Source organism: Peromyscus leucopus, chromosome 20, assembly GCF_004664715.2.
Source record: "Peromyscus leucopus breed LL Stock chromosome 20, UCI_PerLeu_2.1, whole genome shotgun sequence".
NCBI classification, from domain to species: Eukaryota; Metazoa; Chordata; class Mammalia; order Rodentia; family Cricetidae; genus Peromyscus; species Peromyscus leucopus.
This window is the reverse complement of record NC_051080.1, coordinates 21,893,074-21,905,671: the sequence shown is the minus strand read 5'-3', so window position 1 is coordinate 21,905,671 and position 12,598 is coordinate 21,893,074. Positions and strand designations below refer to the sequence as shown.

Sequence of the window (12,598 nt, the reverse complement as noted above, 5' to 3'; positions counted from 1 at the left end):
AGAAAAAGTCAGTTTACACACACACAGACACACACACACACACACACACACACACACACACACACACACACACCCCAAAACAAACCCTAAGAGATTGAAATCAGCCTCTGGAATCATTCAACAGTAAGGTCTCTGCGTCTATTAAGACAGCAATTTTAGGACTAGGGCGCTGGCTGTGTCCGATCCCCAGAATTTGTGTAAAGGCTAGGTGTGATGGTGTGTGTTTGTAATCCAGGGCCAGAAAGGCCAGAAAGCAGGAGGGGGCTCCTTGGGGCTTGTTGGCCACCCAGTCTAGCCAAATCAGTAAGCTCTGGGTCCCACTGTTTTAAAAGCTAAGATGGATAGTTCCCAAGGAACTCTCCTCAAGGTTAACTGCAGGTCTCTGTGCACAATCTGCCTGCCTCCCAATCACATGCACTCAGACACTTCCAGAGCATACATGCACACTTTCATGTGTGCACTCAAACCAGCTCCCCCACCCCAGCAATTTTATAAGTTAGTATATATGATACGTCTCCACCTCTAAGGCCAGAACAAAAAGACTAATTTTTTAAAAAGCCTTATAAAATAAAAATTAAAAAAAAAGAACAGAAGCTAGATGCATCTGTCAAAGGGTTCGCTAACAATTAGAAAGGTTTTGCTTTTTTTTTTTTTTTAATTAGCACCCCTAGTGTGATTTGGAATGTTCACGTTTGTGAAGGTTGCTAACCAGTAACATATGCTAAGAAAACTCTGCAGCGGGTGGGCAATTTTCCTTTTTCAAATGAGGTAATGCCCTACATTTCACAAGACTGCTAAAATTCTGATATGATACAGGTCATTTTATGTGGGTTCAAATATGTTACAGGTAGCATCACGTTTCTGAAAAACAAAAATAGAAACTAACTAATAGAAAACATCCCTGAGAAGTACCTGCCACCCAGGACTGATGGCCCTCCGGAAGCTCTTGGCTTCTCAGTAGCCCATGAGACACAACCAGTAGCATCCTGAGTTTTAGGCTTAGTTGTCACATGCTATTTAGAAAAATCACCTAGTTATGGGATGTTATGGCCATAGGTAACCTCAGAAAGCATCTGTCCCAGGCTTCTGGTTTCAACCACAGAGGGGGAAAAAAAGGCCAAAGAAGGTGAAAATTTTTAGCCAAGAAAAAGGAGCCAGCCTCCCTGGCATTCCACATGACAGACATCTGTATGCCACCATGTACTGAGTTGTTTCTTCTTGAGCCGTGTTTCAGATGAGCAGTCGCTCATAAAAGACAACTTTTAAGAATAGGTCTCGGGTTGGGAAATGGTTCCATGGATAAAGGTGCTTGCCATGTATACCTGGCAACCTGAGTTCAGATCCCAGAGCCCCGATCAAATAGCTGGATCTGGTAGTGTGCATCTCCAGCCTCAGTGCTCCTGTGGCAAGATGGGAGAGATAGACAAGAGAATTGACCTGTCTAGAAGCTCGGAGGTCATAGTATGTAGCACCTAGCCAGGAACAAGGGAGACAGACCCTGACTCAAACAAGGTGAAAATAGACTCCTAGAAGTTTTTCTCTGACCTCTACATGCACAGTGACATGAATACCCATAGTCACACAGATTATACACACACACAGAAATATACAACACACACACACACACACACACACACACACACACACACACTCCACCTGGGCGATGTCTAACTGGGTTCTGGGTTAATCAGACACTTAGAAATCCAAGTCACCTTTGCCTGGACTTAGGTCACACTTGAAAATGAACCTTTTTGTATTTAAACAGTTCCTTAATTAATCCCTGTGTACACGGAACCTGTTGATGACGGGCTCTGTCTCATGCATGACTTTTAACCCCTGAACAATCTAACTTAGCACCTGTTTAGAATTTCAATAATGATAGCAGTAGCTATGTGTTAGGGACAGCACTGAGCACCTTGCAAGGATAATCTTGTTTAAACCTTTCAGCACACTTACAAAAGAGGTCTTGTCATAATCCTCCTTTTAAAGGTTAAACAATTTGGAAAGAAGTAACTTGCCTAAGGTAACAAGCCCTGGGAAGCGGCAGCATTGGCACTGAACCCAGGCAATCTGAATCCAGGTTGCACAGTGGAAAGATTAGGGACTGTTTGAGAACGGTGGGAGCAAAAGTCGGTCTCCTGGGATTCAACCTAATGCCACCCAGACCCACTGGAAAATGCACTGGGGACTTGGGAGGCAGTGATCTCGTCTTTGAAAATGACCACGCTGGGTGCTAATCACAAGAGCAAAGGAGAAGTGTGACCTGCACTCTGTGTGTGTTGGAGGGCCGCCTTGGGATGGGAGAAGAGGGAGTATGATTATGAAAAGGTCACAGTTTACTCCCTGTATGGGAGCTGATAAGGAAGGGCTTACATGTATTGGCTTTGGAGAGCAGGAAAGAAAAGGGTGGTAGTGATGGGGAAGAGAATGAAAACTTCAGGTGAGTGCTGTTGCTTAGAATTCTGCTTCTAATTGACGGCATGCCACTTTTATACTGGTGCAGTGTGCGTGCATGCATGTGTGTTTCTTACTTTCAAACCCAGAGCCTTACGTAGTACGCAAGAGCCTATCCCTGAGTTATGACCCTGGCCCTCATTACAGTTATTAATAGCAGAAACGTGCCTTCCAGGCATTCCTTGATACTTTGATGCTATGATTAACATTCTGCACTAGAGATGGGAGTTTCTTACCACAGGGTCTTTACTCCCTCCTTAGACATGGAGCTGGGAAAGATGGAGACGTGGGAAACTCTTGGGAAGCAGGGCATCTGGACCTGGTTCCCACACACCTGCCAGGAAATACCGGGCCAGTCACCTGCCTGCTTGGAAATCAGTTGGCTTGTCTGGAAAATGAAAATGTGTTGGAAAGCACATTACCCTCTAAATTCTCTCTGGCCCCCATAGTTTGTGGTGATAGATAGTGGAAATGACTCTCTTCTTCCCACTTCCCTGTCCTAAGTTTTCTCACACCCCTTCCTTGGCAACGCTTTCTCATTCCTTCATTCACTTGCTGTCATTCACCCTTCCATCCCTCCAGTAAATAGCTCGTAAGCATCTCGAGCCTGGGTGCTTGAACAGTGAGTGGGTTCTCCGCCTCTGTCTTCTCAAGGAGTTCATAGAGTGACTGGAGAAATAAAAATATTTGAAAAGGGGCCAGGGAAGTGGTCCATGAAAGAGGTGTATTCTGTCTTGAGATAGCACAGACATGGGCATGATTAAGTGTGATCAGTTAAATTTAAAACGAAACCAGTTCATCCAAGATAAAGAGAAACCTGGATATCATATAAGTAGTCCACCATTTTTCAGGGGCATGTTTCTTTGGCAGAAACAAAATGAGACTTGAAATCCCAGACTTCTATAGATCACAGGTTTTTAGGAATCCTATAAAACACCACAATTTTTCTTCTCTGGAGGTTGTTTTGCTTATATTGGAAATGATGCATCTCATAAACAAAGGAACCAGTACAGTTCAAAACACATTTATGGGTAGCCCTCAGGGACCTGTGCTAGGCAGAGCCTTCTGGAGGGAAAGAAAAGCCTGCAGGGTTTGGAGTCAGACAGACTGAATAGCATTGCTCTTCGTAATACCTGTTGACCTTGAACAGGCTGTGTGTCTCCAGTTCTTACAGCTGGAAATGTGCCAGCTCTCTAGGTTCCTGTGAAGGTTTCAGGAGACGGTGCTTATACAATATCAAGCCCACAGTGCCAGTAGCCTTCCTTCTGCCCCTCCTTTAGTTCCTGAGGGATGTATGTGAGACAGAAATGGACAAGGCTTCGGAGTGCCCCCGAGAATTGACAACCTGGAACTTGGTAGTGCAGGAAACTCAGTAGGAAGCTCTGAGTTCTCAGCCAAGCCTTGACGTGGACAGAGCTACTTGTTGCTGTAGGAAGTTCACAGTTTGCTGTGTGTACCTGAGTCTGAAGTCTGTCGGAACTGTGCTGGTATTGCTCTGTGGTTTATGACAGAGGGAAGAGGCTGTTATTAAGAATATCCACATGCAGATTAATCCCCAACCAAGAGAGCCAGGGGACTGTTCCAAGACTGATCCAAGCTTGCATTTAAAACTGGACTCACAGAAGAGGGAAAAGGCCATGTATGAAATGTGGCAGGGGAGTTAGCTGGGGCTTTGGGACTTTTCACTGTTTCTGATCACTCTGTTGAGCTGCCAGAACACTGACTAACCACCAGGACATTACACTGGCCTGCTTCACAACCCATCAGGGTGACCTTTGAGTTTTAGTTTCCCTGCAAAGAAGTTGGGGATAACCTTGTACCCACAGGATATAGTTGTTGTGAGTGTTAATTGAGGTCATGACTGTAATGACCCAGCAGGCCAAGATGCATAATAAACATCGCAGGCCAAGATGCAAAATAAACATCACAGTTTCTGACTGCTACTTTTCTTTTATTGGACAGATCAGAAATATATTCCTGAGTTCATTCACTTGATAACCATGCTCTGAGCTTTCTTCATTCCCAGCATTCTGCATGCGTTTCCCCTCCTAACTCCTTTAGAGGAAACAGTAGGAAACAGGTAGAAAAGAAGGGCTTTTGTGTCTCCAAACAAACCCTGCTCCTTTCTTACTAAGAACACCCTAGTGGTTTTATGTGATGTATTTAAATTAAATTAAAGTACAATCGGGGCTAGCACAGGCTTTTTAGAAAATATTACATGAAATTGTATGAGTGCACTTGGGAAACCCTTGTACAAAGAACATGAAGAAAACAGCCTTTATTTCACAGAGAGTAGAGTAACGTGAGCCTAATAGAATAACTCGTGGAGTTAGATCTGTCACTCTTGCCCTGAGAGGGCTTTCCCTTTCTGTAGTATTTCTTTAAGCTGACAGAAAAAAAAATCCATGCCTTAACAAGTGAAATGAATAAGGAAGCTTTCCTTGTTGCCGGTGTCGGGGAGTGTAGCATCCAGGACAGCAGCACTGTGCAGCGCCACATAGTAAGGAGACCAATGTTGCAGGTCTGCCAGGCTCAGGGATAGAAACTTGGAGTGGGAGTTCATTGTGTCCCTCAGTTCATGTCACAGTGGTGGCCGCACTGAAGGACTGAGTGGTGGTGTCAAGTACTGCATACATACCACCAATGCAGTGCTTGGCCAAGGATGGGTGCTCAGGTAGTAGGGTCCTGTCCTGTTCTCCAGGCTTGGTTTTCTCTGTGGTAAACTTTGGCTAATTAAAACTTACATTGGAAGTTGCCATGAGGATTCAAAAAGAGAACATCAGCTAGAAATCTCAGAATTGCTATCTCCACATAAGGGTTTCAAGCTCCCATGATAATATCTAAAAGATGGCATCTACTTGGGTTGCTAAGTTCTTTATATGCCTTAGCTCATTCACTCCTGTAGATGAGCACTATCATTGTGTCGTTCACTCCCCCTCCCCCAGATATGAAAACTGAGACTCAGAGAAGTAAGGCTCTTTAATAAGGTCTGGTAGCTGCTGTATGACAGAGATGTGAGCCTACGCCAATCTCATTTGGAATCCACTCATAAATCAATGCTGCTTCCTGAGAATGGAATCCTTTGTTACAGCCCCTAGAAAGCTGGCTTAGACCACCATCCTTCATTATACGATTTTTGGTTCTAAGAAACTATCTGTGTATGTGTGTCTGGGTACATGTGTGCCTTGTATGCATGTGGCCAGAGAACAAGTTGAGGGTGTTGCTCACTCCTCCTACCATGGGTTCCGGATACTGAGCCCAGGTTGTCAGAGATGGTGGTGAGTACGATGCTCCCTGGGCTATCTCATGCTGGCCCTCACAATTCATTTCTGATCCTGACTGGAATTCATCCTATTTGACATTAGATCCTGTTCATTTACTTCCAAAATCCAGAACCATCACTAAGGGGTCTGTCTGGCCTCTCACAAGAGTAAGCCAATCAGCCAGGCAGTGATGACGCATGCCTTTAATCCCAGCACTCACGAAGCAGAGGCAGGTGGATCTCTGAGTTCGAGGCCAGCCTGGTCTACAGAGCTAATTCCAGGATGGCCAAGGCTACACAGAGAAACCCAGTCTCAAAAAAACAAACAAACAAAAACTTCAGTGACTGACTACCTATTCCCACATCTGAACCTCCAGATTCTGGGAATATAGTATAGCCCTTCCTCCCTCTCCCCCTCTTCCGTCCTCCAGGTGACTATTTTAGAGATATCTGAGTTGTGGGATGAAGGGGGATGTATTCAGAGTCATGCTTCACACAAGAACTGTTCAAAGAGAATTCAGTATGTGTCAACATCTTTATTCCACATCTCTTCTCATTTCTAGTAACGATCTGATTACCCTAATTTTACATATGAGAAAACAAGGTCAGTGACAGACTGGCCCAACTCAAGTTGCAGGAACTTGAAGCGTTTTCCCTCTGCTGGCTCCATGAGGGATCTGATGGGTGCTGTGACTCGCAAACACTGTAGCTCAGAGTAGCAATGGGTTTTCAGACTTCAAGAGCACCCTTGACGACCCACCTCCATTTCCCTATCTTGCGATTATATCTAATTCGTCATAATAATATCCTTACCTCTCTCCCCCGCCCTGAGTCAGATATCAGGGTAAATGCTGAAAGATCAGAGAAGTAAAGGAGCCAGCCACTGTAGAGACTTCTTACCTCTAGGAATCCTCAGACAGAAAAGGGGCAAGCTCCTGTCTCCTCCCACGTTACATTCCTCTCTCCACCCAGTCATAGCACTTCCTGTCTCCACCTCCCTAGTGCTGGGATTAAAGGCCTGTGCCTCCCAAGTGCTGGGGTTAAAGGCAAGAGCCTGGCTTGGAGGCTTGTCTTTTTAACTGTATCAATCTCGTGTAGCCCAAGGTGACCTTGAACCCCTGATCTTCCTGCTTCCTCCTCTCAAGTGCTGGGATTAAAGGTGTGCGCCACCACTGCCTGGCTTCTATGGCTCACTAGTGGCTAGCTCAGCACTCTGATCTCCAGGCAAGCTTTATTTGTTAGAGCACAATGTGAGCAGGGCTTAGCAGAAAGAGAGACCTGGGCATAAGAACAGTCTTTGAGGGGGGATTATAGTGATGACAACATAGATGATGCTTGCTTTATATAAAGCCGAGTGCACAGAAGCCCAAGTCTATGTGCGTGTGTTTTTTTCTGGTTTTGGAGAGGATAGTGTATATTTCTGGGTGTCTCCCTGTAAAGAAACTCAGCCTTTCAGTTTTGCCTACGTCAGATATCCAGGAACGGTGCTCAGGGTATCTGAGAAAATGGGAGGTACAGATGGCTTGCACTAGGGCATGGTTTCAAATTTCAAGAGGATTATGGTCCATGAACCCCAGAAATGGTGGGTTGAGGTGCAAAGCTTTGAAATTCTAATTGCAGACCGGTCTACGGAGGGATATACTTACCCAGAGCACAATATCTCATTGTTCATATATTCCTTTCTTGGCTGGAGGAGACAGGGGAGGAGCAGATACATAACATAATCTTTGGAGGAAACTGAAACAGCAATTGAGGGCGGCAGTTTGGGCTCTCTGGTGAATTCAGGCAAGAAAGAAATCCCTGGCTGCTTACCACTGCTGCGCTTAACTTGCTGTAATAATCTTTCTTTCATCTGCAGAGCCTAGTGTAGGCACACATCAGCTTCAGATGAGAGGGCTCTGTGTGGTCATTTTGACACACACACCCCCTCTTATTTTAAGCCATGACACCCCAACCCAAGGTGACAGATCTGTATGAGGAGGGAAAGCTGTGGAATCCAAGGCCTCTGGGAACAGACACACTTATGCACCCATTCTAGGCTCCAAACAACAGTTCATAGTTCCTGTTTATGCCAGATACAGAGGAGTGCTGCCAGCCCAGCAGAGATGACAGGTCCTAGATGACAACTCAGAAGAAGAGAGGGAGGGAGACAATATCAAAGCCCAGATTCACTTACAGCCCAGGGGAAGACAAGTCCTTTTAAAGGGGAGTGTCTCCTGCGCACTGGTTTTTTCTCAGCGCTCTGTGGGGGAGCCTGGGCTCAGGGAGCTTAGTTACTCCAAACTAGTAAGGGTCATATTTGTTCCAACTTACAGACTTTTCCAGATGCTGTGGAAAAGGAGGTAGGGTTTCCTTCTCGGTGGCTCATACTTCAAAAGCAACTCTTTGCATCCATGGCACGTGAGTTCGTCCAGTGACCCTCAAGGGTCACTGATACTCTTCAGCTGCCAGTCCTGTCCTGCCTATTTGTCCTCTAAGAGCTTCACCCTCCAGGTGTCCCAAACCAAACTTCTAAAGTACTAAGGCAAGAAAGTACTTATTTTTCTTTATTTACATTTTTTTTCAGGAATGACTCTAAAAGGTGAATTTCTTACAAGTCCCTTTGCCAGGGAAGCGTTTATTTGTTCACATTTCCTTAGAAAGCCCTTCCTTTAGTAGGCTGAAACACTCGCCTGCGTTGGAGAGCACTGCTAAGAACCTCAGCCGAGGCACAGTGCAGACCCAATTTGGCCAAGTCAGGGAGGTAAATAACAGCACACAATTTAAACCGTGTTTTTGTTGTTGTTGTTGTTTTTTCCTCTGCAGGAAGCAAGTCTTTCCTATGCACCCATGAGCCTTCACTCAGCCTCCTGAGTGTCCTTTCACCTTTGTGTGAGGCAACTGGGGATCCGAGATCCCTAGGCAACAGGATATTGTATGGCTCACTCTCATTCTGTTCTGCTCACTTTGAGCAGGCTTTATGTATGACTCTGTCATTTTCATACTTATATCTACCTACTCCACTAGATTGCCTATTTGTTAATTGTCTGACCCTCTGGCAGAGGCCAAGTTCCAGGACAGCAGGAATGTTACCTTACTGACTTCCCTCATCCCAGAATCTGTGGGCAGTTTATGAGGTGAACCATTTCCTTTTAATATGAAATCTTCCTCTCCCTACCAGTCTCCACACAAGATAAGTCCTCACCACGGGTCCCTGAGCTGTGGGCAGAAGGGCCAGAGAACACAACCCCCAGCCATATAGGATGGTTAAGCGGGCAGGCCTGGGTGGCCTGCCTTCCAAAGAAGGCTTGCATCAAGATCAGCAATAAGCTTTCAAAGGCTCCTGTAGGCCAATCCCGAAACACTTCTCAAGGCCTAGGTGGTTTTTGTTACTATTTTTTCAAATCAACTTCATCCAGTCAATGGTGAGAAGTTAGGTAGGTATTTTGGACTAACAACAGTAGACTTCTGCTAGGGCCAACTGGTACTTTTCTCAAAAGAAATTGAATTTCTGCTTAACAGTAAAGAGCATTTGCACCTGAGAAATACTTTTGCAGCTCCTGATCCTCGCCGTTCCTCTGGGTTAAGAAAAGGAAAAAAAAAAACATTGCACATGGACAGGTGAAAAGTATTTTAAAACAATCAATACTTCCTGTCTCCTCTCTGCACAAGGTGCAGCATTGGCGTTCAGAGGGCAGCGGGGCTTAGCCAGGTCCTCCGGCCTCGGCCCGCGCAGCAGGAGGCAGCTTTCCGGGCCTCGCTTCCTGCACCCACTCGGGACTTAAAAAAAGAACGCATACAACTTTTTTTTTTTTTTGGTCCCCTTCTTGCAAAAAAAAAAAACGCTCGCGTAACCAGCTCGCTGAAGAAACCGGTCCGGGGGCGGCTGTGTGTGTGTGTGTCTGTGTGTCGGGGGAGGGGGGGCGCGGTTCCGGAGCCCCACGGGCACGAGCACCAGCGCGTGTAGCAGCGAGGTGGGGGCCGCGCACAGGCCGGGTGGGGTGGGTGGGTGGGTGGGTGGGAAGAGGGGAGGGGCGGACGCGGCGCGTGCGCAGAGCACTTCCGTGTTTGTCCCCGTGACCGGCGCGGGCGCGCCGCCCGCCGCGCCGCGGGAGCGAGCGTGCAGTCCGCCAGGCCTCGCCGCCGGTCAGCTGCGCGGAGCCGTCTGCCCCGCCCCGTCCCGCTCCGCCCGCCCCGTCTCCCCCCTCTTACCCCCCGTCTCCCCCCCTCTTACCCCTCCCTGCGTGCGCAGGGGGGGAGGCGCGTCCCCGGCCGCCGCCCGCCCGCCCGCCCTCGCGCGCCGCTCGCAGTTTGAAGGGCGCCGCGCCGCTCGCTCCGCTCGTCTCCTCTCCGCTCCGCTCCTCGCGCGCCAGGCCGGGCGCCGCGGAGGGTCGGGCTGCGCGCGTGGCGTTCATGAGCCGCTCGGCGGCCCCGGGAGCTTGCGCCGTGACTCACGCCCGCCCCCGCTTGTGTCTCGTCCCTCCCGCGGCAGGATGCCGGACCAGATCTCCGTGTCCGAGTTCATCGCCGAGACCACCGAGGACTACAACTCGCCCACCACGTCCAGCTTCACCACGCGGCTGCACAACTGCAGGAACACCGTCACGCTGCTGGAGGAGGTAGGCGGCGGCCTGGCCGCTGGGTGGGCTGGGGCCCTGGGGAGCCCGGCGACTGGGGGAGCCACACCCCCTCCGAGAGCCCCCGGCCCCTGCTGTCCCCAGTTGGCAGCCCTTCCCGGGGTCCTGCAGGCTTGAAAGCCTGGAGACGAAAGTGGGGAAAAACTGAGCGAGCTCTGGACGCCCGAGTAGAAGAGAGATCCTCTCTCTGTCTGCACCCTGTCTGGGTGCCAGGCAGTCTGCTCGGCGCTTCCACATCATTGTGACCCTTTCCTAACCCACGAAGTGCATGGCGTCAGGCCACCGAGGGCAGTGAGGCGAGGCTGCGTGGCCAAGGTCACCAGCCTGAGACTTGGAGATGGGCCGTGAATGCACTTCTCCGCAGCCCAGCGGGACCAAGCAGGCTTAGCTGTAGAGATAAGGGCTGGTGGAAAAACCCAAAGGATTAAAAGGGAACTCCGATTTGAGACTGTTGCCACCCCTGGGCCTGTGTCTGCTAGTCCCTTGTGCCTAAAGTGAGCAAAAGCCCAGGTGGAAAGGAGAGCTGTACAAACAGGTCTCCACCCCTCTCCCCTTGCTCCAGTGGCTCTGGTTTTCTAGGGCTCAGGGCTGCTGCACCAGATCCGCAGGACACTCCTAAGGTTGTGAAGAGAGGGCTGAAGCCAGTGCAGTCTGCAGAGGTGACCACACTGTTAGATGGAACTAGACGCTGCAGAAGGAACAACTCTGCTATCTGGACCCTCCAGCAGAACCCTGTGGATGGATGTCCATGGGCAGAGACAAGGGCAAAGCGATTGCTTTCAAATTTTTCGATGAATGAATGATAGAGTGGGGTGGATGAGGAGAAACCTGTAGTCCCAGGTTTACAGCTACATAAATAAGCCTGTATAATCTCAGTGAAAATAAGGCAGTTTCCCAGAAACTCAGCACAATTTTTCAGTGCCACAAAACATCACTCCCATCCTAACCAGCCAGGCCTACCCTGGCTGAAAATGACAGTGTAGACAGGAAGAGGGTTTTCCCCGGGGGGATTATATGCTTGGTTTATTTGAGATTCAAGGAGCTCTTCTTTAGTTAAGGCCAGCAGGGCCAGCCCTCGGTAATATAGGGAATCATGGGTTTTAGTCTGACACTGGCTTTGGTACTCATGTTGTCTAATGTATGAAGAACTGGTATTGGATGCCTAAGGGATGCCAATGTGAGGAGGCTGGAGACTTTTGTTACCTTGGGATCCCATCATGCCTGCCTGCCAGGTACTGTAAACTAGTCTGTTTTATTGCAGTTAGGGTTGTTTCTAGAATTTTCTCTGGAGTCGTTGTTGAGTGGTGGAAGTGGATGTTGAAATGGATGGAGTCGTATCACCTAACTAGTTGTATGGGAAAGCCAGAGGTAATGTGCCCCACCCCACCCCCCCACACCCCCTGTGAACTGTCAGTTGCCTCATGGTTAGTATCAGGGATTAAATAGAGTTGCTAGGCATTCAAGGAGTCTGTCCTTCGTGTAATTGTAAGAACATGCTCATCCAGGAGTGTGTGGTCATCTTTTGCCGTTTCTAATTGGGTATGCCTCCAAAGGGTTTAACATTGATTAAACTGTGGGGTTGGTTTCCTTCCAGATAACTTCAGTGGCTGCTAACAGAGCTGTCGGTTACTGTAACTTTCTGCACACTCAGATAGTGTTACTGTATTCTGTTTGTACAGCAGATGATAAGGGTGCTGGGGTGCTGTTGGGGGGGGGGTATTTGTGCTACATTTAAATGCAAAAGCAGTGAGGTTTTGTTGTTCGTTTTGTCTCTCTCTCTCTCCCTCCCTCTCGTCCTGTGTGTGTGCATGTGTGTGTGCGTGTGTGTGTGTGTGTGTGTGTGTGTGTGTGTGTGTGGTGTGAGTGTGTGTGGTATGTGTGTTACAAAATTAGGTAGAATAGACCTTTGAACTTGAGAAAGAATTGGAGCCAGTCTAGAAAGCTCTTGATATACTCTTGTCTCTAAAACATAGCAGTAAATGTTGCATTTGTATCAATTGTACAGTAATTGGTAACAAAATTTTGTCATTTTTCTAAACTTGAGTACAATAATTGGTTAAAGAATCATTTCCCTCAATGTGTATCTTCTAACTCTTGAATCATATTCTATGTGTGTGTAACGTATATATATATTATAACATACATATATGTAACATATATAACATATGTTACACACACATATACACATACACATATATAAAGTGTATGTTTAGTTTCTTATTGTTGGATGATTACACAGTTGAATTTTAATTTTTCCTTCCCAGCT

The 12,598-nt window shown here is 47.7% G+C and overlaps 1 protein-coding gene across 11 annotated transcripts in view; it reads left to right on the top strand.

The window, feature by feature from the left end:
* The window catches only part of Asap1 (ArfGAP with SH3 domain, ankyrin repeat and PH domain 1), a 311,987-nt gene that overhangs the window by 65,307 nt on the left and 234,082 nt on the right, over positions 1-12,598 (top strand). For 9 of the 11 annotated variants that reach the window (XM_028876034.2, XM_028876031.2, XM_028876033.2 and 6 more), the window contains exon 3: positions 10,188-10,314. In XM_028876034.2, coding sequence (XP_028731867.1) covers positions 10,188-10,314 — 127 coding nt within the window. Of the gene's footprint in view, positions 1-10,008; positions 10,315-12,598 lie in introns of those variants that run through there. The other 2 variants (XM_028876035.2, XM_028876036.2) reach the window with 2 other exon arrangements.